Source organism: Lichenostomus cassidix, chromosome 2, assembly GCF_008360975.1.
Source record: "Lichenostomus cassidix isolate B80296 chromosome 2, HeHo_3.0, whole genome shotgun sequence".
Taxonomy (NCBI): domain Eukaryota; kingdom Metazoa; phylum Chordata; class Aves; order Passeriformes; family Meliphagidae; genus Lichenostomus; species Lichenostomus cassidix.
This window is the reverse complement of record NC_139482.1, coordinates 54,505,376-54,532,463: the sequence shown is the minus strand read 5'-3', so window position 1 is coordinate 54,532,463 and position 27,088 is coordinate 54,505,376. Positions and strand designations below refer to the sequence as shown.

General features: G+C 45.2%; 1 protein-coding gene across 7 annotated transcripts in view; it reads right to left on the bottom strand.

Moving 5' to 3' along the window:
* The window catches only part of ITGA9 (integrin subunit alpha 9), a 277,433-nt gene extending 252,016 nt beyond the window's left edge, over positions 1-25,417 (bottom strand). For 3 of the 7 annotated variants that reach the window (XR_014849888.1, XM_085051660.1, XM_085051663.1), the window contains exons 1-3: positions 25,117-25,415; positions 6,959-7,086; positions 5,829-5,935 (exon numbers count right to left, since the gene is read on the bottom strand). Coding sequence is in view for 6 of the 7 variants with exons in the window: in XM_085051660.1 (XP_084907786.1) it covers positions 5,829-5,935; positions 6,959-7,086; positions 25,117-25,283 (402 nt within the window). In the remaining variant the exon portion in view is untranslated. Of the gene's footprint in view, positions 1-5,828; positions 5,936-6,958; positions 7,087-25,116 lie in introns of all 7 variants that reach the window. The other 4 variants (XM_085051662.1, XM_085051664.1, XM_085051661.1 and 1 more) reach the window with 2 other exon arrangements.
* Between the last annotated feature and the right edge of the window lie 1,671 nt (positions 25,418-27,088).

Below are 27,088 nucleotides of genomic sequence, written 5' to 3'. Positions count from 1 at the left end.
TTTAAGGCTTAACCCCATGCCAACATAGCAAGCTGTTATGCTACGAATCATCTCCTCCACATGCTTCCAACTCTTCCTGGAGGCTTTGCATCAACCCCTTCATGAACCCCATATTTGACCCCATCCTACCCAGATGAGATACCCTCTGTCGTCCATTTCCGCTTGCTAGCCCACATTTCTGCCTCAGCACATCAGAGCTGCCCATCAGAGCATCTCAACATTGTTAACAACTATATCCATCCATAAAGCAGGCACAGCTGCATCCCCTCTCCACTAAAGGACCTGGGAAGTGTATCAACCACTGGGAAGCTCAAAATTCAATCCAGCCATCAATAGATTTCAATGTACTTACATCCAGAGAGACATAAATAGGTAATACTGCTCTCACAGAGCAGAATCTGTTGTGCAAAAGCCTCCTCTATTCTTAGCAGTGCTCCATTTGGAGTTTGATATTTATTGCTTTCCTAACTTCCTGCGGTCAAGGTGAGGCACATGTTTCCCAAAGATGGTTATCATAGAGGGACAGTGAGGAGCTGTGGGGGCTGTGGAAAGTTTTGCACCACACTGCATGCTGCAGGCTGCCACCTGTGATGCAAAGGATCCCTCTGAGGGCACTCTGCTCCACAGCCAAATGCATGTGAGGAGTGCTACAAAGAGTAGCTTTGGAGACTCCCATAGGCATTTAAGGAGGCTCAGTTATGATTTCAATACCCAGGCACTACTCATTCCAAAATTCAACAGCAGCAGACAACCAACACATGAAATACTCTGTGGCTAGCACAGGTCTTTCTCGTGAGAACATTCCGCTGTGTTTTATAAACAAAGATAAAGTTTGGATGTTTTTCAAACAGTGTCTTGAGATTTGGACAGTTCAGGCCTGGCCAATCAGGCCTAGGGGGAGGTTTCTGGCTGACCAATCTGGGCGACCTCTGAAAAGTCTATATATATATTGAAATCAAAATAATAAACTCTCTCTCTTTCTTGCCACACTGAGAACTCGGGTCCTTTTCTCTGCTAGCGGCTCAACAGCGACAATACTCCTTTCCAGCAAAACCAGGAAATAGCTCGCTCCTGATGGATCTGTGCTGTGAGCACAAATATACACATGCACAACCCTTACAAAGACAATGCCTTAAGGACACATACCATCAAAGTCACAGTCGAGTGTATTCCCAACTCTGGATATAAACCCAAATGGAAACAGACCAAGAGTATTTTTCAAAATTTTGGAAATATAAAGGATTGTGGTACTGTAAATTCCTTGACATTTTATACCTCAGAAACTGCAAGACACTCACATGAATTAACCTGCTAATCTCTCCCAGAAGAGTACAAACAAGGGAGGCAGGGAGAGCAGCAGCATTTCATCACAAGCAGGTGGCTTTGCTCAGGAGTGAAGTGCAGAGGCCAAGAAAGATATAAGAGAGAGACCAAGAGATATAAGGAGAGAAAAAGCTGCTGCTGGATGAGAAGTATGTTTAAAATCAGCTGGACGCTATGGTCTCAGTCTAGCAATTCTGGGCACACTTAACGAATCTGTTAAGACTTGGGTTAATGATCACGTTTCTGTACCTTCATCATGATGTGCATCCAGGCACACTATAGTTTACCATTGACTGCCTCAGCCTGCAAACTTTCAAGGTATGAGCTCCACCTTGGTTATCTGAGTCAGGGCTTCCCCAGACTTCCCCGTGCCACAGCTGCAGAATTGGACATTTTCTCAATGGACAGGAGTCCAGCAGCTATTCTACCCCCTCAAAACTCAGTTCTCTGCAGCCACACAACCAGCACATTTGTCTCCCTGTCACAACGCATTGCTTTTGGTTCTCCTGTCTTTCCAAAAGTGTTTCTAGTTGATTACAGTTCACTGTCACTGTATTATTCAATGCTGCTGAGGCAAGGTGGTGTGCTACCAAAGGTGGTTACAGTGCTACTAAAGGTGGTTACAGGCTTCCTTCTTTGACAGCAATAGCACATGTCTGAAGACGTCTTTGGAACAGAAATGAGTCACCTGAATTTGAGGTGACTGCAAACAACTGACAGCCTATGCACCCTGTTTTAGATGTAAGCTGTGTGTAGGTCCCTCTGGAATAAGGAAACCATCACCACACTTTAGTGCTCCGCAGCTTCTGCTGGGGTACATGCTCCAGCTCTTCCACAGAACAGGGGAGAAATGAGCAAACCCTTGAAGCAAAATAAAATGCTTCTGAGCAAAGCAAGATGAGATATGTATTGATGGCCAACACTGCATTACCTCAATATAATGAACAGGCCATTTCAGAACTGCTGACACTTGGCTCTTTTGCATATTGTTGCAGCCACATGCTTTGCTCCACAGGAGGAGCAACATAATGACAGAAGCAGCAGGTATTTAGGAGGAGCAAGACTGAAGGATGGGACTTATCTCCAAATCGTAATGCATTGTCCCCGGTTCCTTAGTCAAAGTAAAAGGAGGACTCTCACTGTTTCCATTTTGAAAGAGCAGGCAATCTCAGCTGTATTATTGCAGTACTGAGATTAAAGCAAAGACTGACTGATAGTATACCCAAGGACAAGAAGCTTTCTTATATAATCTTACTTCTACATTTGTTTACATCCTCACTGGTTGATGCCTTACTATTTAGTCCATTACACAAACACCAAATTCTGGTTTAGTAACATCCTGGCACAATATGGGCTCAAACACAATCCAAATTTTACCAAACATCAGCTAATGCCCCCTGGCATGCTCTCCACCTTCCCTACTGACACTTGCCACTGAAGCTGGTACTCTTATCAGGCAACTGGGGAAGGCTGATAAGAAAAAAATTTAGGCTACTAAGCAGCTTCAAAGCAAAAGCAACAACTTCTTTATATGACCTACAGTTAAACTGTAGGACTAGTTAATCTAACAGAGGACATCAAGAGCATGAATATTTCACACAGGGAACTACACTTGTTTATGGAAAAAACACCAATCCATCCAGGGCTATTGACCAGAAAGATTACTCTGACTTAAAGGAATCCCTGGAAGAGATGCAGTAAATGAGGTGTAATGTCTGACAGTATAGACTGTATACACTCCTAACTAAAGAAACTCACTCATGTTATCTAGCAATTTCTAAAAACATGTAAAAATTTAGGAAATACAGCTATGAACATATATTCAGACATCTTCTCAGAACAGCAGTTTTTCAAAAGGGTTCAAAGAAAAGCTACACTTTAAAGAAACACTAATCCTTAAAATTAGAAGAGCATTTGTATTGAAAACCTTCTGTGGTAAAGTCACAAATCTTTTTCAGTAAAAAGTTCTCAAAACAGAGAATAAAGATGACCTGAAACATCCATGTAATATACTTCCACAAAGGAATCTGTAGGCATTAATTTCTGGCTCTGTTTACACACAGCTGTGCACAGATGTTTATTTAGTAGTTTAAGACTTGGTGGTAAATAGCAATGAGAATTATATAAATAAATGTCCTCCAGCATCTGAACATGATCTACTTGGTGAAGGGCAGCATAATCTTGTCAGACGGCTGGGTTAGGACTGTTTTAAATCAGTGTCACTTGTGGAGATATTTTACCAGCCTAAGCTGCACTGAAATAAGCACACCACCCAGCTGCGTATTTTACTTTGCCTACATTTCACTTTTAACCTGCTTTATGTGTGAAATTTCTATCCCCTCAGCCCTAATCTAAGACTGCCCGTGGCTCCCACCCTTGTAGCCTCCATTCAGCCACCCAGCGCCCAGCTTGGCAGTCCTCTAACTTTTTGTCCCACCAGCATTCTCTTCAATTACTGCTTCTTTCCAGAGAGATGACCCCTAAGCATCAGCTACAACCTGTTTCCCTTTGAACCAAAATACACAAACCCACTATTCTTAAGATATGAATTTGACAAAAAAAATAGCGTTGCCTAAAAGAACTTTATGAACAACCTTCTAAAAATTAATTAGGATAAATTTGTCTATTTCAGCATAACGACTGGACAATGAAGAGGATGCTTTGTTTCAAGGTAGTGTTATCCTGATCACGGCAAGTTACTCTTCAGTTGTCACACACAACCGAGCACACATACAGCTCAGGATACACCTTGAAAATATTAATTGCTTGCACTAGCATGAATGCCTTAATTTTGTGCTCTGTTGTACATGTTTACAGTGTATTTTATTTATGCTTCTCTTTGTCCCCTCCTCCTCTTGTCCTGAACACATTTAAAACATCCAAGAAAAGTAAAGGTAGCCCCTGTAACACTGACAAGGTATACACCAATAGAGACAATGGGAAAAAATACCACAGTACTGTGACAGAAAGGTATCAAACCTACCTGCTCGCCCACAGGGAGGCTTGGCATGCAAGGACTTGGTGTGTAAGCACTTGGATTCTAAGCACATATTAAAAAAAATGCCTTAGAGGGAAGCAAGTTTGTCTTCTTGCCTTTTATAGGTGACTGGCACAGTAATCACTGTACAAGATCTTTCTCACTAGCAGCTTTTTGACAGTTTGATGCCATATAAAAGGGCAGTCCTCTATCTCACTGGAAAAATGGGGCCAACTGAAAGTTTCCTACTCATAAACAGTGCTGTTCAGAATTAGACTGTTGTCAGGGTTACCCTGATACAAGCTTGACATTTGCCTGCCTCATATAATATGCACAATATTTTCCTGCTTTTTTTTCATTTCTGTTAACTTCCCTGCAAACACACTCAGGTAGACAGCCAGAATCCAACCAAGGAGGTATATACAGGCAATTATTCATCAGAAAGTAAAATATCCATATATTCTACAAAGGTTTTTGCCCAGGTCTCTTTATATTAACCCAGGAAAAGTTTTGCAAAGAAATTTTGCACATCCTAAGGATCACCTTGATGCCTAAAACAGGCTACCTGAACAGAGGCAAAGACAAGTTAGGAGAGTAAAAAGTGGACAAATTTATTAAAGGCCTTTCTTTATGGTACATTCAGGGCAAATGAAGCCCCCTCAAGAGGCTGCACCCAAAATGGATGCTGGGTCACGAGCTCCTCACTTTTTGTAAGTTCTGTCATATTAGCCCTTAATTCTCCAATCACACCTTTAGGCGATGATGTTAACCACCCCAGGCCCATTCCTCCCCAACTCACTGTTGTTTACATATTTTCGGGCTCTCGGGCAACAAATGTGTCTTTGGATTTCCATTCAGAGGAATTGTTTTGGCTAAAGGTGCTGGGAACAGAGGTTTTAGCATTTTTTAAGAAGCACAGAACTATACCAAAGCTACAGACACATGAAGAATAAAAACCAGAAATTCTTAAGGCATCAACATCTGCTGTCCTTGTCCTATGTGCATAGTAACCACACTGAAGACAGTAAGTCAATCCACACACAATTAAGAATCTCTATTTGCAACTCTTCTACCTTGTTAATAGGAAATTATTATAAATAAATGAAAAATATGGCCACAAAGACTCATCTTACATTCTTCTTTGTAAGTTTTGAGATGCAATTCATATCCTCAAGGAAAATGTATGCATTTGTATTTCATACATAAACATAGGCAAACTACAAACAAACTAGTTTGAACAAACTAGTAGGTACCTCCCAGCAAACTGTATTTATTCAGTTCAAAGATATAAACCCTTAGATTTAGGAGGAAGTACTTGGCTGATGCGAGTCAGATGTGACAGCTTGGAATCCTCCCTTTATAAATCATACCTTCTGGCTGGGGCTCACTTCTGCTTGAAGAAAGGAACTATGGAATCTGCTGCCTCTTACTCTGGATTCCATCAGTCACTGCCAAACACAATCCTGATGTGCCTTGTCAGGCAGAAGCTACAGTTTTAATGAGATCAAAGAAAAGGTTACCAACTTACCAACACACTTCCACCAGCCTTCGGCTGTCTAGCCAGGCTCACACCCATCCATTCATCATCTCTGTCTTCCTTACAGGTCTTTCCACAGAGCAGGCCCCGAGAATTGCCTGCAGAATAAAAGGAAAAGGCAGCAAAGCAAGGAGACATGAGTTTTAAATACCCACCAAAGAATACTGACAAGAAAAGAGATTGCGCATCAAACACATGATGATGCATTTCTTTCCCCCGCATCCTGATTATTAGTTCTTGAATGCATTAACTAGGGCAATGTTCTCACTCTTAAGTGACACCACACACATACACAGCCGAGGACATACCCTGTTCCCAACAGCCAGCAGCTATTACACTATGTCCACAGCTCTACTTAGATGAACAACAAGCCATCAAGTCAGTGCGAGAGGCATCAGATTGCCTCCTGAATGCAATCTTGAAAATGAAATCAGGGACACTTGAAAACCAAAATATTAAAAGGTTTCACCCTCATTATCCAGCATGAAGCTTTAGATCAGAATTTTACTTTAGGCCTCCACGTTCCCCTACCTCAGACAGTACATCAGAGTAACTGAAGTCAATCCTGATCACAAGCAATAGCATACAAATATGTCTCTCACTGAGAACACTGCAGCACAAAAAGTAAACTCAAAAAATTATTTGCTGCATTATGAGGCAACCCACAGACGACCACATTATTAATAACCCCATAAATCATAAGCCCATCACTGCATTGCCTGGGGTCATCTCATGCACTCTTACTTCAGCACTGCCTGTAGCAGGCAGTAGCAGTCCAAAACGCTTATGTGGTCAGCAACATGCTGAAAAGTCACACTGAAGCAAGTGAAGAAAAGACAGCAGCTTAGGTTAAGCAGGGAAAAATCCACGTTTTCCTGGTTACTTCCAGGAAAGAGCGAGCATGGCCACTGGGAGGACACCAGCACCAGTGGGATGTTATTTTGTAATGCTGAAGAGAATATGACACTTTTCTACTAGTGTTCAAAATCCATCAGGAAAGGCTGATGGCTCCCTCTCAATATTTTGGAATAAAATTTGAAGTTGGCAGGAGGATTGCTAGCCACGTTGTTTGGATTTTTTTTGGTTGTCTCCTGCTGTCCCAAAACATCAGAACTACCCACCTCTCCCCATGTCCAGTTCTGTGCATCTTCTGTCAGGGTTGGTATGGATTCGACATTTAAACACTGCTCCTGGGGACTGAACAGAGGTGCTGTATTTAGATTCTGCCTTGGGAGCACCAACCAAGACCCTGGAAATCAAAAGCAAAGCAACAAGCAATTAATTTCAGGAGGAAAGAAAAAAACTAACAAACACCACCAAGGCTCATATTGCCTGAGCTTCCTCAACAAAAGCACTTTTCTCAGCAGCTTTGTAAAACAGTAACACTGATTCATAAACTGAAAACACCACACACAATAAAGGCATTTTTCCACAGTGAAGGCATAAATATTTTTAACAAATAAAATTTCCATTAGGATTTTAACACATTTAAAGTAACACATCCTCAACACACACCTCCTAAAAACATTTAGGAAAGCATTAGGAAGGACAACAGCATCTGCATCAATTTTTCGTCAGTTTTAGCTACATCCCTATCAATCCAGAACTGATACACACACCCACAAGACAACATAATCTGAACCTGCATTCTTGCCAGCCAGGCCAAGATTTGTAAGCTTGTTTAGAAAGTGGAGGCACCCCATTCTCATAACACTTTATATAATTACATCTTCAAAAAACAACAGCAAAAACCCCAACCAACAATATATGCAAATCGCTTCCATAATACATTGCTATCAAACAACATTTATCATTAAGGCTGTGAAAACTTTACCAGGACTACTTATCCCACATGAGGTCTAGTGTTTCTGGGAAGCACCAATGGCCTGCTCTGACCATAAGGTTACCTTTGAAAGACAGTGAGAACTTTCTAATTACTTGTGTTAGGATCTAGTTAAGTTGTTTAGCAAGCCAGCATGTCTTCTCATGCCCTAACGGATGCTTTTTGAGGAGGATTACAGGGGAAGCACAAGTATTAAAGGAATCTTTTCACTGCCTCCTCATTAAAGAGACAATCTTTCTCAAGTGGTTGTAACCCCAGAGCTGGGCAGGTGAGGAGGAGGAGGGAGGGAGGTTAAGCAGGAGGAGGGCAGCTCCGACAAGGGGAGTGGTGAGCACCAGGTAGCTAAGTAACACTCTTGCACTGTCACACATGAGAGAGCTTCTGTGTGTAAAATATTCCTCATTAAAGTTAAGCCCAGGGCTGGAACTAAGGGCGACCATCTCTAAAAGGCTAAGGCTCCAGCAGTCTCCTGGACTATGGACCCAGGCTGCTCCTTGGGAGGCAGCAGCTGACCAAGGGGACACTGCTCTTGGTTTAGCCACTAAAGAGCTACTGGTGCAAAGTCAGTCTGCATACACAACTCTCCCATTCACAGATGGACAGCCCAGCATCAACCCCAAAATAAATGCTTTCTGTGAGAAACATTGCCTCACTACTTAAACTTTTAAAAGAGTTTATTCACTCTTTTCAGAGTACAAATAATGATACAAGGCTTAGGGTGGCTGTCTGCCGTTACACAAAGAGCAGTGCAGCGCTGGGTGCTTCGCCACCGATGTGGGGTAGCCAGAAGCACACCCTCAGGCTAGGTGATACAGTTTTTATAACCCCCCAACCCCTCCCCCTTCAGGTGCTTCGATTGGCTCGTTGTCTTCTGATGGATTGGTTGCTTGCCCCGCCCTCTTCTGTCTTAACTATAACACTTAAAAATTAGACATAACATATTAACAAATAACTATAACAAAAACCTCATAACCCTTTACAAAAGCCAACTCCGTGATTTCATTTATAACAAATCCCTCCTCTTGCTTTTTGTTACAACATTTGGCTTTTGTAATTATCTGTAATTCAAAACAGATCTAACTTTCTTGGTCTGGACATTCGCCGCCTGATTTTTAAGCGTATGTTCTAACATTTTTGGCCAGTCAATATGCCTTAATCTGATAACATGGCTCACAGGAGTTTGGGTCAGCTCCAAGAGGATGGACTACGACCATACAGAGTAGAGGTACCATTAGCTTGAGCTGAGGCACCCTTCCTCCCTGCAACCATTCCTGCAGGGTTGGAGCCTGCAGAGGGGATGTCATGAGGCAAGGACCATGGCTTCCTCTCACCCTCTACTTCTGTCCTCCTGTTTAGGCCCATATTCTCCTTCTCTCTGTCTCAGATCTGTGAATCTTAACAACTAGGCTGGTTAGTCAGGATGTTTTTATTAACAATTCTTCAGGCGATGAAGGTTCAGCTATTTCTGAAGAGGTAGGATATAAACTTCAACTTCAATTAAATAAGCTTCTAATATCAATCACCCAAGACTGTTAACAGCATCAGGAACAGTAATAACATTAATTCAGGGATACTCTTTGATCATTCAGTCTTTGGGTTTATCTTGGTTGACTGTCTGCTTGTGGTCTTTTGTTTAGGATGACTGTGAGGTTTCTGGATGGTGATGTCACTGTCTAGTCTTCAGGCAGTTCTACCGGTCCCTTTATTTGGGTGGCATGTACCCAGCCTTTTTCTTGGGTCCTTACGGCTGCTTTGGTGGTTAGCTGCACCTGAAATGGACCCTCCCATTGAGGAGTTAGAGATTTCTCTTTCCAGGTCTTCACCAACACCCAGTTACAAGGATTAACTTTGTGAATTTTAAAATCTAGGGGAGTTGTCTGGGGGATCAATCCTCATGATCTCAGATTCTATTGATCATGAAAGGCAGCCCAAACCACATCTCATAGGGTGAGACCCCTAAATTAGCTCTTGGCTGAGTTCGAATCCTCAGTAAGGCCAAGGGCAGACATTTCCAAGATATTTTAGTATCCAACATCAATTTTGTCAGAGTCACTTTTAAGGTTTGATTCATTCTTTCCACTCGGCCGGAACTTTGTAGATGCCAAGGGGTGTGAAATTTTTATTCAATGCCAAGATTTTTAGCCAATTTCTGTAAAATTTGGGAGGTAAAGTGGGTTCCTTGGTCTGAATCTATTTTAGTTATAATACCATACCTGGGGACAACGTGTTTTAATAACACTTTGCTCACTGCATTTGCGGTTGCATTTACAGTTGGTATTTCCCTAAACCTCCAGGTATGGTTTTCTCATCTATTAACCTTTTGGCACACCAAACACCCTTCAGTTACTCTTTTTGCCAATTTGTGCACCCCTACACATCCAAAAGTCCTTCCTCTTTCTAGTCGAGCATTCCCTTTTATGATTACATTCTCAATAAGTGGTGCTTGGAAACACTCCCCTTTTGCCCCCACCACATTCACAAGTTCTCTCCACCCCAGTATCAACCAAAAACTCATAATTTTCTTCTTGGGGACCAAACTGTAAATTTGTCAAGGGCTCCATGTGATACTCCTGCCCCAGGAGGTAGAGCCTCTGACACCCCTAATCTTCAGGTGTTCCCATCTGAATTTCCTGGAATGTCCTTTTGTTGCGGTAGCCCTTGCGGAGCTATCTACTCCAAACTTACCAGCAAGCTCTTGGGCACTGGAGGAGTCCTGGGGATGGAAGAACATTTAACTTAGAGTGACTTTGTGAGTCACTCCCAGGATGCTCCGGGCCCTGCCTCATGAATATGTGCCTTTGTAACACCTGATTGGCTACCCACCTCTCCTCCTCCCCAGTTCCCTATTTGGTTAGTTTCTAGAATGTTCGTCTTTGTTCTGAGGTTAAGTTAACTGTAATTGGTTCAGTCTAATGTTCTCCCCTCCCCCGAGTAAAGTTCATTTGTTGCTACGGTTGTCAATCTCCCCTACTAGTAATCCTATTTGCCTGCAAGCCAAAAACTCCTCCCCTCTCAGTGTCTGTTATAACCCATTGAACAACCCCTTTCAGTGTCCGTTAAAAACCGTTACACAACCCCTCTCGAGGCTCTTCAGTAGACACCTCCAGCCCTTCTCCATCCCCTCATCTTGTTCCTTCTCCCTAAATAAACCTACTGGAGTCTTCACCAAAGAGCCTACATCTCCTGTTTTGTCTGCGCCTGTGCCTTCCACTGGTACTTTCTGTCCGAGGAGCTCTGCACTGCCTGCAGACTCGCTTGTGATCTCCCTTCGGGGCCTGACGAGACTGAGCTTCTGTGAATCCAGGTTCGGCAGCTGTGAGAAAAGCTGCTACATCCTTTGGTCTTTGTCAGTGTTCACAATTTTTTTGGTGATGGCCTTCTTGACCACAATAAAAACAGTCTCCCCGTACTGGTTTATTTTGGCCCCACTGTCTCATCCTTGGATTCCCTCCTTTTCTTCTTGTATCAGCAGTGTGCTCCTGTGGTTTATTCCCTTCCCTCACTGCTGCCACCATCATTTTTGCTTTTGCTTGCATTTTTTCCTCATCTCTCCTCACAAAAACCTTTGGTGCTTCTCGCAACAAACCATCTAGTTCTCTCTCTTCCCAGCCTTCTAACTTTTCTAACTTTTTACGAATATCTGGCCACGCATGAGTGACAAAATGAACTTTCAATAATGTTTGGCCGGCTACACTGTGCGGATCATATCCTGAATATAACTGTATATCTCTTCGTAACTGTCCCAGCCATTCTGTTGGTGTTTCCACTTTACCTTGTTGCCCACAAAAGGCCCTTTTAATATTGTTCATTCATGGGGCAGCTTCCCTGATTCCTTTTATTATCAAGTTTCTATAATCATTTATTTCCCTTCTCCCTCTTTCATCATTTGGATTCCAATTTGGGGCCGTTATTGGCATTTTATGTTCTCCTAGTGGACCGTGCTGGTTTTCCCTTTCCCAAATCCTCATTCCTGCTACCCTAATCATTTGTCTTCCTTCTGGGGAAAATAAAATTTTCATAATAGAGTCCATTTCATCCCACATATAGATATTTGGGCCTAAGAACTGATCAAATTGTTCTGCCACTCCAACTGGGTCTTCTAATAACCCTTTCATTTCCTTTTAAAAAGGCTCTCACCTCTGAAGAGGTTAGTGGGGCATTAACAAAACCTATCCTCCCTTGAGCTCCCCCACGTGGTACCTCCCGTAATGGGAACAAGCCAATCTTCCTCTCTCCTTCACCGTCCTGCTTGAGAGCTAGTTTTCCCCGACTATTTGCATAAGGTCCCTCATGCAAGAAACTAGGGCCTGATGATCTGGGTGGTTCATCCAAGGAACGGGTTGTTCTTGAAGTGGAGGGAATAATTGGATCAGGGTAATTGGGTGACCCCTCTGGAACTGGATGGGTTGTAGGGGTAACTGGTCTAGGGGGAATAGGGGCTACTGGAGGTACTGGGCCTGCTGGGATAGGGGACCACAGGGGAGGTAACACATCTAAGGGGTCCCATACTTTCTTCCCCCTCTCTTTAGCCTGTTCCTCATTAGCTTCTGATAACTTAAATTCCTTAGCACTAGTGGTCTCAATGGCATTACCAACCCAGCAGGCTGCATATTTACTCTCTTCAGGGTCAAAGGGTTCTCTTTTATTTACAAAAGTATTCGAGGCTCGACAAATCCAACTTTCTGAGGACCCATACCTAGGCCAGTCGACATAGTCAAGACCTTATTTCTTCTTTTGTCCATTCTATCATACAATATTGAATCATTTTTACTTGATTTAACTCCCTGGTGGTAGGGTCTTCCTCCCAGTTTGCCAATTTAATCCCCAGAGGGCTATCTGGTGGTATGTAGATATGGATGTTTTCATTTTCTTCCCTTTCTGATTGCGTCTTGCTTCCCCCTAGTCCCATTTTCAAGCCGGTTACTTTATAACAATTCAAAATTCAAAATGGCACTTCCCGCCGAGAAATTCAAAACTGGCACTCCCGCCCAAAAATTCAAAACCGGCGATTCCCGCCGAAAAAATTCAAAACCAGCAATTACCTCTCTTCCCCGGCCACCGCCCGCCATGCCCTGGAGAAGCGACCCCGGCCAAAGGACGAGCTGAGTTTGCAGTGGCTCGCTCCAGGAGCGGGGAGCTTGCAGACAGCCGCCCACACAGGGGGAGCCCGGGGGAGAGGCATCTGCTCTCCCTCCGCACCTCGGACAGAAACAGTTTCGTTTTTGCTGCACTCACAGACAGAAAGTTTCGCTTTCACCGGCACTCACACACAGCGATCCTGCCGGCACACACACACAGCAACAGAATCCATCCACTGGAGACCACACCTTTTGACAAAATTTCGACTGAATCTTTTATTGGAAATTCCCAGAACTCCAGGCAAAGTCCCCCCCACAGGAGACTCCCAAAATCCCAGCCAAATCTCCCGGCCATAATTCACAGACACACAGCTTCACTCACTCTGTTCTCACTTTTTCCTGTGGCCACACACACACTCTTTCGAAATAAACCTGGGATCCCTCTATTTAATCACACACATAGATACCTGAGCCCCGCCTACACAGGTCACCTGGAGAGAGCACCCCAATTACTCTCTAGACCCCAGACACTCAACGGTATCCCAAAAGGTTTCCCGGTGGCTGCCCGGCAAAACCCTGGCTCCCCCGTGTCAGATGTCCGTGGATCTTGGTAAGGACTACCTGAGCCCCGTCTACACAGGTTGCCTGGAGAGAGCACAATTACTCTCTGGACCCCGGACACTCCTAAGCGGTATCCCACCTCACCCTGCCAATACCCAGAGATTCCCCGAGAGCTCAATCACACCTTTTACAATCTCTCCCCCTTTGCACACTCACTTCGGGGATCTAACCATCAGTCCCCGTTACACACAGTCACACTTTCACACAGTCGCTCTCAACTGCCCCCCACCAGTTACTTACAGCACCTGTTCTCCAGCGGGTTCATGCATGAATCGTGGGCCACACACTCCACACGGGAGGAGCCCGGGTACCCTTTCCTAAACCTGCGGCCGTTGTTTGAGTTCACTTTGTGAAGCCTCTTCTCGTTCTTCGGGAATTTAGCCAGCAATGGTCGGTGATTCTGAAGGATATCCTCAGAGCCGCTGAAAAGAACGGCAGGGCACCTCTCCTGCGATGTCCTTTGGGATTTTCAGAGTACAAATAATGATACAAGGCTTAGGGTGGCTGTCTGCCGTTACACAAAGAGCAGTGCAGCGCTGGGTGCTTAGCCACCGATGTGGGGTAGCCAGAGGCACACTCTCAGGCCAGTGGAGGCAGTTTTTATAACCCCTAACCCCGCCCCCTTCAGGTGCTTCGATTGGCTTGTTGTCTTCTGAGAGATTGGCTGCTTGCCCCGCCCTTTTCTGTCTTAACTGCAACACTTAAAAATTAGACATAACATATTAACAAGTAACTACACCGAAAACCTCACAAACCTTTAAGAAAGCCAACTCTGTGACTTCATTTATAACACTTTCCCTATGTAAACAACTTTTCCTTCACCCTCCAAGGTTCCGTACCAACCACCACCCATCATCACCATTCCAGTACACACAGGGAGACCCAAGGCATACGGTGTGCACCTGTCCACGGTCAGCCTGAGTCATCTGGAAGAGCTTCTCCTGCATCAGAGCCTCATCTATACACAACAGCAGCACATCTCCACTCTTGACACACTCCCCTGGATGCTGGATGCAACAAAACTGTTCTGTAGTACTTGATACATTTACTAAAAGCTGAGAAACTCCAATGTTAAGTGACCATTTTCTCTGAAGTTTTATGGGCTAAGCTGTATCATTTGAAGAATTCTGATGGAATTGCACTGTTGCACTCTACAACATACCTCATGTTTTCACAAGTGAGAAGAATTAATGTCCAAAATACTTAAATTGCTAAAATCTACAAAGGCTGCACACTTGGGGAGCAAGTGCAAAGGAGCTTGAAATAATAGATCTAAATGGAAATCCCACTAGGCAGGCAGCAGATACAAAATCAAATGCCAGTCATTTCATTTACACAGGTGATGAATGTGTAACGTCCACTTACTGACATTCACAAGCCCTAACAAAAATAAATATCACTACCTTAAAGAGTTACAGGTTCAAATTGCAAAAGGGAAGACCATATTTCTATGACCTGTTATAAAAATAAGATAACGTAGGTCCACTAATCTCCAGTTTAAAAGAAGTTTTGCTCTAACCTAAGAAAAGAATGATTTAGCAACTAGTGCGCAAGATACCTTGGGTTGCAACATGAAAGACAGAGACGACAGACCCTAAGTTACTTGTCCTAGGTTGCAATATAGATGTAGTTAAGTATTCTATTACCACCAGCTGTGGGCCGTTAGCTGCTATCACCTGCTAATGACCCACCCCGCATGACAGGCAATGGGCCATCAGGGACCCACCGTGTGACTCATGGACTTATCTCATCCCATTGTGGGATGCTCTGCCCAGGAGGGAGGAGCCAGGTGTTCCCACCTGGATATAACCTGGCCCTGGAACTGCCTGAGCTAGCCCTGTCTACTGGGTTCCCAGAGGACGAGAGCTACCACTGGATCTTCAGCTGGAGACTAGACCTTCACAGGATCACCCCTTCAACTGGACTACTTCAGTCGGACTGCTACTACCACCCTAACAGGGTGTTAGGTTGTATCTGACTTTGTCAGTGCTTTTCCTTGTATTGTTTCACTTATCTTTAATTTCAATCTTGACTTGTGATCTCCCACTGGTTTGTTTTCAAACCAATACATTACTGTGTTAATTTTGTGTGGGAGTTCAGGGTGGACCTGCGGGGTCCGGCAGCTACAGAGGTCTTTTGTTATCAGTTAATGTGAAACATTAAGAGAGATAAGCTGAATCGCCCCTACCAGGGGCTGAGACAAAGAGTAAGACAAGTTTGTGTATACCTTATGCATAAGTAGTTTATAGAAGAGGTTAAGCAAGATGACAGTAACCATTAGCCCTTAAGAAAAGTAAAACGTAACCCTGGAAACCAAAGTTCTAGTGTCGGGGGTTGAGAATTTCTTCCCATTCCTGTTACTAAGCAACAAATAGTCCGATGTTCAGAGCGATCAGGTCTTTTGTAAAAGACAAAAGCTAGGTTTGGGCAGGGCACGGTAAGGGAAGAGCCGGCCCTGGGAAGGCGCTCTCGTGGTTCGGACGCTGAGGGTAGAGGCTGCTGGCTCTTTGCTTTCCAGCTGCTACCAGAGGAAATCCAACTGTGCCCTGTTTCTCTTCTCTCCTGGCTGGGTGAGCTTTGATTCAACTTTTCTTCCCACTGGGAAGGGTGCGTTTCCCCGGGCTGCGTTTTCCCGCAGCTGCTGCCGGGAGAGTCCGGCTGCCTCTGCTGCCTGCCCCTGCCCTTTGCCGCACGAGACCGCGGCGTCTGCTGTGACTCCAGAAATCTTTGCTACCTCGCTGCTAGCCGGGAGGGAGCCAGTGTCTTCCTGTCTTCCTGCTTTCTGCCGCTCTGAGCTGCCTGGCTGCCTGCTCTTCAGCCTGTCCGCCATCATCCAGCTGCCTGGGGCTGACCTGACCCTGCGCCACAGCGCCACCTGCAGCCGCTCGGGAGTCATCGCACCTGCCCTGCCCAGCCGGGAGCTCAACAGCGCCCCTGCTGCTTGCAACCGTGATTACACCACACGGGAAAAGGCTTGGCAGCTCCCAAGTTACCTGCTATTGGTTTGCTGGTTCTAGTTGTGGTTGCTATTGTTATTGTTTGTTTATAGATACTAGTAAAAAACTGATATTCCTTTTTTCCCATACTCTTGCCTGACAGCCCTTGATTTACAAAATAAATAATTCGGAGGGAGGGAAAAAAGAAAAATCACATTCTCTGTTCTAAGGGGGGGTTTTCAACCTCTTTTGGGAGACACCTGTCTTTCAAACCAAGACATCTAGAAACGGCTAAACTACAGTTTGTAATAGTATAAAGAGACGTGCTTTGTACAATAAATCGGACTTTGCATGAACCAGGCTCCGTACCCGTATCAATCACCGACAGTTTTTCTTAGTCCATAGCATCAGCAAGGTATCTTTAGCATCAAAGAGAAATTTAAACCCTTGAAAAGCTGTTGTGGTAGGCCTGAAGAAGTGGCTGAAGGGCTGGGAGAAAACGCACCCCTGTGTTCATGTGTTGGTTTTGCTTAGCCCAGTTTTTGCTAGTGGGTGGAGTGGGGACACAAAGATGGCTCCTGTGTATTTTGTGTGAATGTTCTGGAAGTTTTTCACCATCTCCAGCAGAGCCAATCTGTGATGGCTCTGAGAGTGATGGACATGCTGCTGGCCAAGTCTGGGCCAATTAGAGATGTTAGTTACACCTCTGTGATAACATATTTAAGAAGAAATCAAAACAATGTGAGCACGCACTTCTTTTTAGCCAGAGGAGGAGGAGGTGGTGAGAATATGTGAGGGAAAACAACATGGAGACACCAAGGTCAGTGGAGAAGGTGGGGGAGGAGGTGCTTCAGGCACTGGACCCAAGAATCCTCTGCCGACCATGGTGAAGCAGGCTGTCCCTCTGCAGCCCATAGGGTCCACAGCAGGTACAGAGTTCCACCCACAGTCTGTGGGGAGGTGCCCATGCCAGAGCAGGTGGATGCCTGGAGGAAGCTATGATCTGGTGGGACTCCCAGTGGAGGGAAAGGCCTTGCTCCTGAGACAGAAACAGCCTGGCCTCACCTTGGAGGTCTGCACCCTGTGGATGAGGGACTCATGTTGCAGCAGATTCGGGCGGGCTGCTGCTCATGACATTTGGATCCATGCCAAAGGAAGTTCACAGAGGACTGTCTCTCGTGGGAGGGACCCATGGCTACACAGAGGACTCCTCTCCCTGAGCAGCCGAAGATCTTCGAAATCTTGGTGATGGACTGACCAAAAACGCCCATACCCTGCCCCCCTCCCCCATGCTGTTGGTGGGAAGGAGGGAGGGGGGTGAGTGGAGAAAGTGTCTTAAGAGGGAGGGGGATGAGCGAAGAAACAGTGTCTTAAGAGTTTATTTTTACTTCTCATTTGCCTCCTCTGTTTACGGTTAGGTTAGCAATAAATCACTTTGCAACTTTAAGTTTTCAGTCTGTTTTGCTTCAGTGCATCCTCTCCTGGTTCCTTATCTCAGCTCATGAGCCCAGTGTGTATGTGTTAACTTTTTTTTCTTCCCTCTCCTCTGCTCAGCTATGGCAGGGGAGAGTGGAGAAAGCAGATATTGTAAGTGCCTGGCATTTGGCCAGGGTCAAACCATGACAATTACAAAGACTTTTCATCTCTCTTTAAAGAGCCAAATGGGAAAAATTGATAATTAACAATTTGAGTAGGCTACTGGTACAGATAATATTGCTTTCTTGAGCAATTACACCCGTCAAAAAGAAAATGTCCATTGCCATTTCTTCATGTGGACTGAGCAGAAGGAAGCAGCCAGTGACGTGTACCAAAGGCAAATCTATTTTGGATTATCCTGAATGTCCATGCATTCAGATTTGGTATCTCATGTACATCACACACTATGTCATCTCGGGATCTTGTCTCATTCTTTCACTCTTGCACATAGAACCCAGCAGTTGAAACCTTTGCAGAGCTCCTGTTCCATCTGGCATGATCCATGCTCACCCATGCCCTACGATGGTTACCTTCAGGGAAATTGGTGGTTTTCTGTTCGTTCACATGCTTTTTGCTTGGTATTTGTCACATATCAATCACTTTAATTTTATTCAAAGGTTTGAGACTGGAATACTTCCTTCATCAACAAAAGACTTGCTTACTCTTTCACTAGCTTCTGCATGTAATGGCTTAACTGTTGTAAGAAAGTCACCTGTTTAACTACCATGAGACTTTTCAGTAGACCTGGATAGAAGACTCATTTCCATCTAAATACTTTGGGACTCCTGGAGCAAAACAAACACATGTCTTGTATCTCCTCTACATATTTAAAACACCTTTGAAATCTTTTGCAATGTGTATGAAACAGCACTTCAATCGGAGAAAGTGTTTTCCTGTGCTACCATATCAAATCAGAAATACATTTCAAAGGCCTTAGAGCCTAATACAGTCTTCTCTCATTTCAGTGCTGTGGAGTCTTGCCTGGCATAAACACAGAAGATATAAATACAGCCAGCAGAAGGAAAACTTTCCAACATATCCCAAATAGTTTAACCAGCTCTTGTTTAAAATGACTGATTTTTGCAGCAGAGATTTCCAATGCTACTATACAACTACTTGGGCTGTCAGTAAGCAAGCACCAGCAGTTCTCTTGCCTTTTGCCAGAAGACTTACTATGCAAGTAACGCTCTCTGCAGAGATTATTGCAGGTTCAGAGATGAATGCAGGTTCTCAACACAACCCTGTTATTCTGTGGGAAGCCCCTAGAATACTAGTGAGTAGCTGCAAGAAGATACCTTGAAGGGGAAACCCCATCAAGAGAAAGAGGTTACTTTCCATGAAGAAAGGAAGAGAGCCAAGAACAAGAGAAGTGGAGTTTGGGGCCATTTAAGGTCACTTTTTCTTGGTGCACAAGAAAACTGTAAGCAACAGCTTCATCCTACTGGCTCTGTGAAAAAAGTATTGGGGTCTAAACCAAACTAGGGAGCAGTAAGCAGAAAGGCCACTTAACTTTCTCTTCTTGCATTCATACTTACACAATCAAGGATAAGCATCTTCATCTGTATTGAGAAAATTATGCAGCTGCATGGCTGGAAACCACCCCACTGATGGAGTTGCAGCAGCCAATTTTAAAGGATGACAAGCTTTCTTGGCCACAGGGGAATTCACACCTCCTTAAAATTACTTCTTCAAGAACAGTAACGATCACTTCTCTAGTGACTGACCCTCAGGACATATGGGTTTGGAAAATAAGTGTTGCATTGAACAGAAAGAACAGTGTGCAAAAGTGCAGAGCTGACCGGTGGCTGGAAAGATGCCAAGCACATTAAGAATCAGCCTACAGCACGTCAGCAGTGATTACACAATCACAGTTTAAAGACTGAGGACTGTAGGTACCTCACCTCACTGCAATGTTAAGTGGCAGGGGGAAAATATCTTTAAATATCCTCACATATCACAGCTCAATTCAAAAGTAATACTAGAGAAGGGTGCCCTACCATCATATGTCAGTTGAGCTTCCTCCCTTTAGAAAGGTCTCTGTTACTTGCAAAAAAACTTCCAGTTACTTGAAATAAAACCCCTTGTTTCATCCATAACATGCAGAGCAAGAAACGGCAGGGCTGGATGATCCATGACCAATCACAGCAAGCTCAGGTTCCTTGAAATTCCATGGCAGGATCTACATCACCACTGCTTAGATTATGCAACACAACACCCAGTCTCCAATGGGTCAGTCTGTTCCCACACCTTTGATAAAGAACAGAAAAAAATTTTTAGCTCCCCTGAAGTTCCTGAATAGAGCTTAAAGACTAAGCTGGCAAAAAAAGCAAAAAAAATAAAAAAGGATATAAAGGCATGCAGACAGGATAATAAACGTGACTGGAAACAGTGGATAAACAGAGGCCTACATTGGGTTTTTGGCAAGTTATGTAACAAGAAGAAACACAGCACATGCCCAAAGAAAAGGTTCTAGGAAAGGTCATCGTTAATATTGAACCATTCAGTGCATATGACCACCAGAGACCCCTCTTAATAAATCTCCAGAACCATAAAAGGACTTTCAGAAGGAGCCGGATGCATGCAAAACAGTTCTAGGACAGTGATGTTTATGTATTACACAAGAAACACATTTTAATGAATAAGTATGATTATGATAAATACCTTCTTGTAAAGTATCATGACACATGCAGAACAAGGAGAGATCTGCTGTGTGTACCACACAGATAAAGAATGCCTACTTTCTAATGCTTCAAACTGCACTAGAAAGTTTATTCCAGCCGATTTTGGAATCGCCTTCCTTCTGGTTGCACATAAGTACATGGCATGCTAACAACACATATCCATCAGCCCAAGACGCAGATAAGCCCTCATTATTTCAGCAGCAGTGTAAACCAGTGAAGAGCAGGGCTGAAGGAATGACGCAACAGCACAGAAACCAGATGCATTCTTTATTGTAAAACTCACAGCAGGACACCATGCAACTAAACTGACTTCATTACTTTCTCATGCCAGATCATTTTGCCAGACAAAATAAAGCGGTCACCCTGGACTTGCTGAGAGATTTGAGGGTGTCAGCAAGAAGTGGGCATAAGGAGGGAGTAGGAGGGAGAATAAAGTAATATCTTATTCATTTTAAAAGAGAATAATCAGAGATTTCAAATTATTAACACTTTTGCTTGGGGCAAAATTGTTACTTTTTTCTTTTTTAACTGTCTGTGGTGATTTCTCGGTTGTTTTTTCAGTCTTTACTCCAAGTTTCAAAATTATATCCAGAGAGAAGGACTTCAGCTTGTCCCTGCCCAAAATTCAACCAGCCACCTGGTTTCTTGAAAAGGGCAATGATGGGTAACTCAGTAAACCTATCAAGATTTACAGCCATAAAACCCACTTGTATTTGTTTTCCTTGGCCTGGTTTTTGGTAGCGGGGGGGGCCACAAAGATCGCTTTTGTGACAAGATGCTGGAGGCTTCCACCATGTCCAGCAGAACCAATCTCTGATGGCTCTGACGGTGATGGACATGCCACTGGCCAAGGCTGGACCAATCAGAGATGTTGGTTATGCCTCTGTAAAAATGTATTTAAGAAGAAATCAAAACAATGTGAGCACGTGTTTTTTTCCTGGCCAGAGAAGGAGGAGGAGGTGAGAATATGTGAGACATAACAACATGGAGACACCAAGGTCAGTGGAGAAGGTGGGGGAGGAGGTGTTCCAGGCACTGGAGCCAAATTTCCTCTGCAGGCTGTGGTGAAGACCATGGTGAAGCAGGTTGTCCCCCTGCAGCCCATGGGGTCCACAGGGATGCAGAGATCCACTTGCAGCCTGTAGGGGAGGTGCCCACGGTGGAATAGGTGGATGCCTGGAGGAGGCTGTGCTCCAGTGAGAGACCCAGTGGAGAGAGGGGGTCCCTGCTTCCAGGCTGGAGCAGCCTGTGCTTGAAGGACTGCACCCCGTGGATGAGGGACCCATGTCGCAGCAGTTTTGGGAGGACTGTCTGCCCGTGGGGGCTCACATTGTAGTGGTTTTGGGAGAACTGCAGCTTGTGAGATGGACCCATGTCAGAGGCTCATGGAGAGCTGTCTCTCAAAGGAGGGACCCTACAGCGCAGCAGGAGAAGGACTTGTCTCCCTGAGCAGTGGAAGAAGATCCCAGTGATGAACTGACCCAAACCCCCAAGCCCTGTTCCCTGTGTTGTCGGTGGGAAGGAGGGAGGGGTTGGGGGGAAGAACAGTGTCTTTAAGGGTTTATTTTACTTCTCATTATCCTCCTCTGTCGCCGTTAGTAATAAATTTACTTTGTAACTTTAAGTTGAGCCTGTTTTGCCCTTGGAGTGTTTCCTTCCGGTCCTTATCTCAACTCATGACCACTTCATTAAATTCTCTTTTTTCCTCTCCTCTGCCCAGCTGTGGCAGGACAAAGCAAGTGACCAGCTGTCATGGGTGCCTGGTGTTTGGCCAGGGTCAAACCTTGACATCACTTAAGGATGGAAAAAGAGACATAGTCAGAAATACGATAACCTCAGTACATCTGTGATGAGAAACCTTTCTTGAGACAAAAAAATGTGCAAAACCAGCTCAATAGAACCATAATTGCAATCAACTATTGCAGAAAACTTCAAAGGCACTGACTTGTTCCACTATTGTAGTGGTGACTGAACACCCATATTCCACTATAATTTCTGTGTGCAGCAGCCTGACTATTCACATTTATCTGACGCAAGATTTCATACAAAATATTCCCACCACCCTTTTTTTCATTCTACATGAATATTTGACTCATGTAAGTCCTAAATAATCACCAAACCCTGAACCAGTTTACTGGAAACCTGCAGGCCTAAGGTAGGCAATAAAGACAGGTGCCTCTGTGGTCTTGGAAAACAGTTGAAACACAGAAGATATCACTATGAGAGATATGATCTTAATATGAAGACATGGCTAGATATACATATATATATATATATGTACACATACACACACACACACAAGTATGTTTGCACACACCAGTACATGAACATAGACACAGCTACCGAAAACAACACAGTGCTCATGATCAGTAGTAGGTGAGTATCAGGCCCTCAAGCAATAAAGAGCAAGAATTCCCTAAACACTTTCAAATGCCTGAGAGCATAATAACATATTAAACAAGTTGAGATGGGCAGGAGCCCTACCAGCCTCAGTTATAATCAATCACATTTCCGCAGGCTCACGTAGTGCTAAGCTCACCAGGCAAGCTTTGAATGCCCAAAATATCACTGTCTAAAATTAAATCAAGTACTTCCCATTGCAGTGTACAGACCAAATGGACATGAGAAAACTGAAATCATAGCTTTTCCTTGTGTATGTAAAAGTCACAAGAAGAAAGAATAAAAACCTGACACACAAAACCAAACAATAACCCTGACTTTTAAGAGAACCTTCTTCAGAAAACTGAAAGAAGGCTGCATATACTTTTAAGAGGGATTCATTGATTCATTATAGACCTTTAGGATTCATGCACACACTAAGAGCACAACTGCACATAGCAAACTGGAATCGAGAGTTTAAAAATACTTATCACCCAAAGTTGTTATCCAATTGTCTGTTGGGAACAGGATTTTGAAGTACCCATGAAAGCCAACTCCCTGGTCCCACAATGAAAAGATTTGCTTTCCCAACAGTGGTGACAATCCCACCTTCATGATTTCTGACAGGGCTGATGCTGACCATGTTAAGCTGCCATTAACCCTTCTGGGTATTAGGCCTAACTTCTTTACTTAAAAACATTTTATGATCTTAGATGTTTGTTGGTTTGGTTATTTTCTTCTGGGTGCCACAGCCAAGGCACCATGAATCAGCTCCATTTAAAAAAAATTGAGTTTACATAACTGGAGATTTCAATTTTGAGCACCAGACTTCCAACAGATCCCTACCTTCAGACAGATGCCCAACACTAAAAGTGCAGCATGTTTCTAAACAAAGGGGCGATATCTGAGACTCCTCCCTAGTCTACCTTGCCTTCCAAAAAGATTACACCAGCAGGTGCTATCTGAAGATAATCCATTTTATCAACCTGAATGACAAATACTTACACAAGAAGTAACAAATTCTACCACCTTCATCCACCATACTGCACTAGATCAGCATTTCATTCACACCACTGCGAATCCCCAACAACTTGTATTGAATACAATTTCCTTTCAGCTTTTGCATCCTGCATTGGTTCCTGACCTAAGTTAAGCACTGCCTTAAACTGAGAGCTTTTCTTCTCCCAGGGTGCTTTTCCTCTATGAAATCTTCTTTTAAGTCCTTAAAAATGAATGCTCTATGAAAGCCACTATGGAGAAAGACAGAGCATAGAGCTGCTTGTGAACTAAAGGGTGTGAAAGAAATTCATTTTTAAAGAACTGTATGCCAGAATTAATTCATTTACTTATACCACAGTGCACCAAAGTTCCAACATCAATAGCTGAGTATCTAAGTATAAAAAGATAAAGACATGCTTTGTGGACACTTACTGGCAGCAGTGGCTCCTACTCACATTAGAAGTGCACCGGATTACATCAACTAGGTCTAATTAAGAGAAATCACTTTTAATTCTAACAAAGAACCTCTAACCCACACTAGAGACAGACTAGGGTTCAACGCTCTTTATAATCAACAGGAAAACAAGAAGCTTGGCACTTTCACAAATTTTTGGATGTAGATAAACTTTCTATCATCGGTCTTTTAAAAATTTTTTTTAAGTTACACAGACGTTTCCTCTACGATTTGGAAGCGTCTCTTCAGCCTCCGAAGGAATTTTGTCTCCCGCCAGGCAGAGTGCGGGGAGTTCAGCTGAGCGCCCTGCTCCCGCTGGAAGTTACTGCTGTTAGAAACGTTTCCCATTAACACGGCAAAACCCATCATCTCTCGTATTCCGTGCGCTTTTTCGTACCCAGTCAAGACGATGAGCTGCTAAATATTTCCCGCGAGGAAGGGGAACCGCGCACAGCCTCGAGACATCGGCCGCGGGCCGGCTGGCGCTTGAGGACAGCTAGGTCCCGATGTCGAGGGACGCCTGCCAGCCCGGAAAGGAGAGTCCCGTGTTAAAACACCTCCTAGCGTGGAGCCCCCTGCTCTGACTCCACCGCACCCACACGAAGAGGGGGACCGAGCGCGGGGAGAGCCCCCGCAGCCAGGGCGGAGGCGCCTCTTCGCTGCTCTGGCGAGGGAGCTCGGGTCCCGCTGCCCAACTGCGGCAGATGCGGCTGCCGGGAGGGATGGATATCCCGGCAGCGATCGCTCGGCCTCATCCCCGCCGCCACTCGCACCCTCGCCAACCCCGGGCACGCAAGGGCCGCGCTACTCACCATCGCGTGCTATCGTGGTAGTGCTGCAGCACCGAGTACCCGAAGAAGGAGCCGTTGGGACCCCGGAAAATCATGGGGCGACCCACGTCCACGTTGTAGGAGCGCGCCAGGGCCACCCACAGCAGCGCCCACAGCAGCCGCGCTCGGCGCTGCCGCACCTCCGGCATCCTGCGAGTCCCCAAGCAGCTGCTCGTACCGACGCCGCTGAGCGCTAAACCCCGGCCCGCCTAGCCCACGCTGCCCCCGGCGCCGACTCCAAGGTGGCGCGGCCGGGCGCGGCGCTTTTGTGCCCGCCCTGCGTCGCGTCTCGGCCCGGCCCCGCCGCGCTCCGCGCCGGCACCGCGCACCTCTCCGCCCTGCCCGCCCGCCGCGCCGGCGCCCCCTGGCGGCCCGCGAGGCACTCGCCGTGCCGCGCCCGGCCCCGGCGCCCATCGGCCCCGAAAGGCGCCGTCCTCGGCTCTGCCGTCCTCGGCTCTGCCGTCCTCGGCTCTGCCGTCCTCGGCTCTGCCGTCCTCGGCTCTGCCGTCCTCGGCTCTGCCGTCCTCGGCTCTGCCGTCCTCGGCTCTGCCGCCCGGCTACTCCCGCCACACCACCCGCGCGTGTCCCGCGCGGACCCGCAGCCACCCCTCGGTGTCCCTGTCTTCCACGAAACTGCCCGCCAGCTGTGAATTTCTATCATTTTTCCACCTACTCCCGTTCTCGCGCAGCCCTGCCCTCCTCCCCCGGTCGGTGCCTGGAGGGGGAAGAGGGGAATCACAAAGCTTCGGGCAGAAAGGCACGGAGGAATCAGTGCTGCCTTCCATTAGTTTGAGGCTATCAGCCCTGCTTGAATTTGGCACGCCGAGAAGAACGCTTTGTGAATGACAGAAGAAAGACCTGATTTGCATCATGCTGAAACGCACGGGAGATCTTGTTGGGAAAAAGGAAGACATGAGGAGAAGCGGTGTCTTTTTTCAGGGCAGGAGAAATGAAAGTACTTCGGGGAAAAAAGTCAGACCAGTGTTCTCCAGCAGAAGTCAGGTCTGAAAAAGAAGTGGCAATCTTCGTGGCTAAGTAAAAGCTGAAAATAATTGTTCTAATACTTTAAAAGTTTGACCATCTGAAAGCAAAAATAATCAGTCAAACATGCACTAACAGATGAGCAAGAGCAAAGGCAAGACAACAGTCTACTCCAGAGGATAAGACAAGGGTGATCATCACTTTTGTATGAGAAGGGGAGGGGAGTTATGTGCTAGAAAACACTTGGGCCTGCAAAGCCCATCCTTTTTTTAAAGTGCTCAAGATTTATATGTTTAGATCCTTCTCGAGGATCAAGCCCAGAATCTCAGAGGAGAAGTAGTTTCTCACAGGAAGTTGTGACTTTCATGTGTTGGTAGCCTTGGCTTTGGCTACTTAATTCCATGTCCACCCCTCATCCATAAGAAGGTGCATCAGGAGAAGCAGAGTAAGTCCTGGGAAACACAAGAACAGAGGGGCTAGGAGCTCTGATACAGCAGGAACTGCTTCTTCTGGCAGGCCACTGGAGATTTGCACCCAGGTCCAGTACTTCTTGTATATGCACCCAATGGTTAATGGGGAGTTTGCTTCTGATGACACCAGTGATCTCCAGGGAAGGTGCTGCAGGTTGAGGCTCTTGGAAAGCTGACATGGAAAAATACTCTTGCAGGCCTAATCTTTTAGTGAAGGAAGCTCTTGGTGAAAGAGTAATCCTTTTTCTGCAAAGGGTTTGCCCCAGGGTTTGTATTCAGTGACAAGAGAATTTTGTAGTAAGCTGTTTCAGGATATCCATGTGGCTCTTTCAAAAGCACAGCCTGTTTCTGCAAGGGAGCATCATCATCAGGAAGAAAATTGATCACAATCATTGCTTTTGAGCATCACACTCAGAGCAAGTGCTCTGGTGCAACATGTATATGTTGCTGTTTAGAAACTGCCACTTTTGATGTTGACTGTGATGTCAGAAAGCAGACATTAG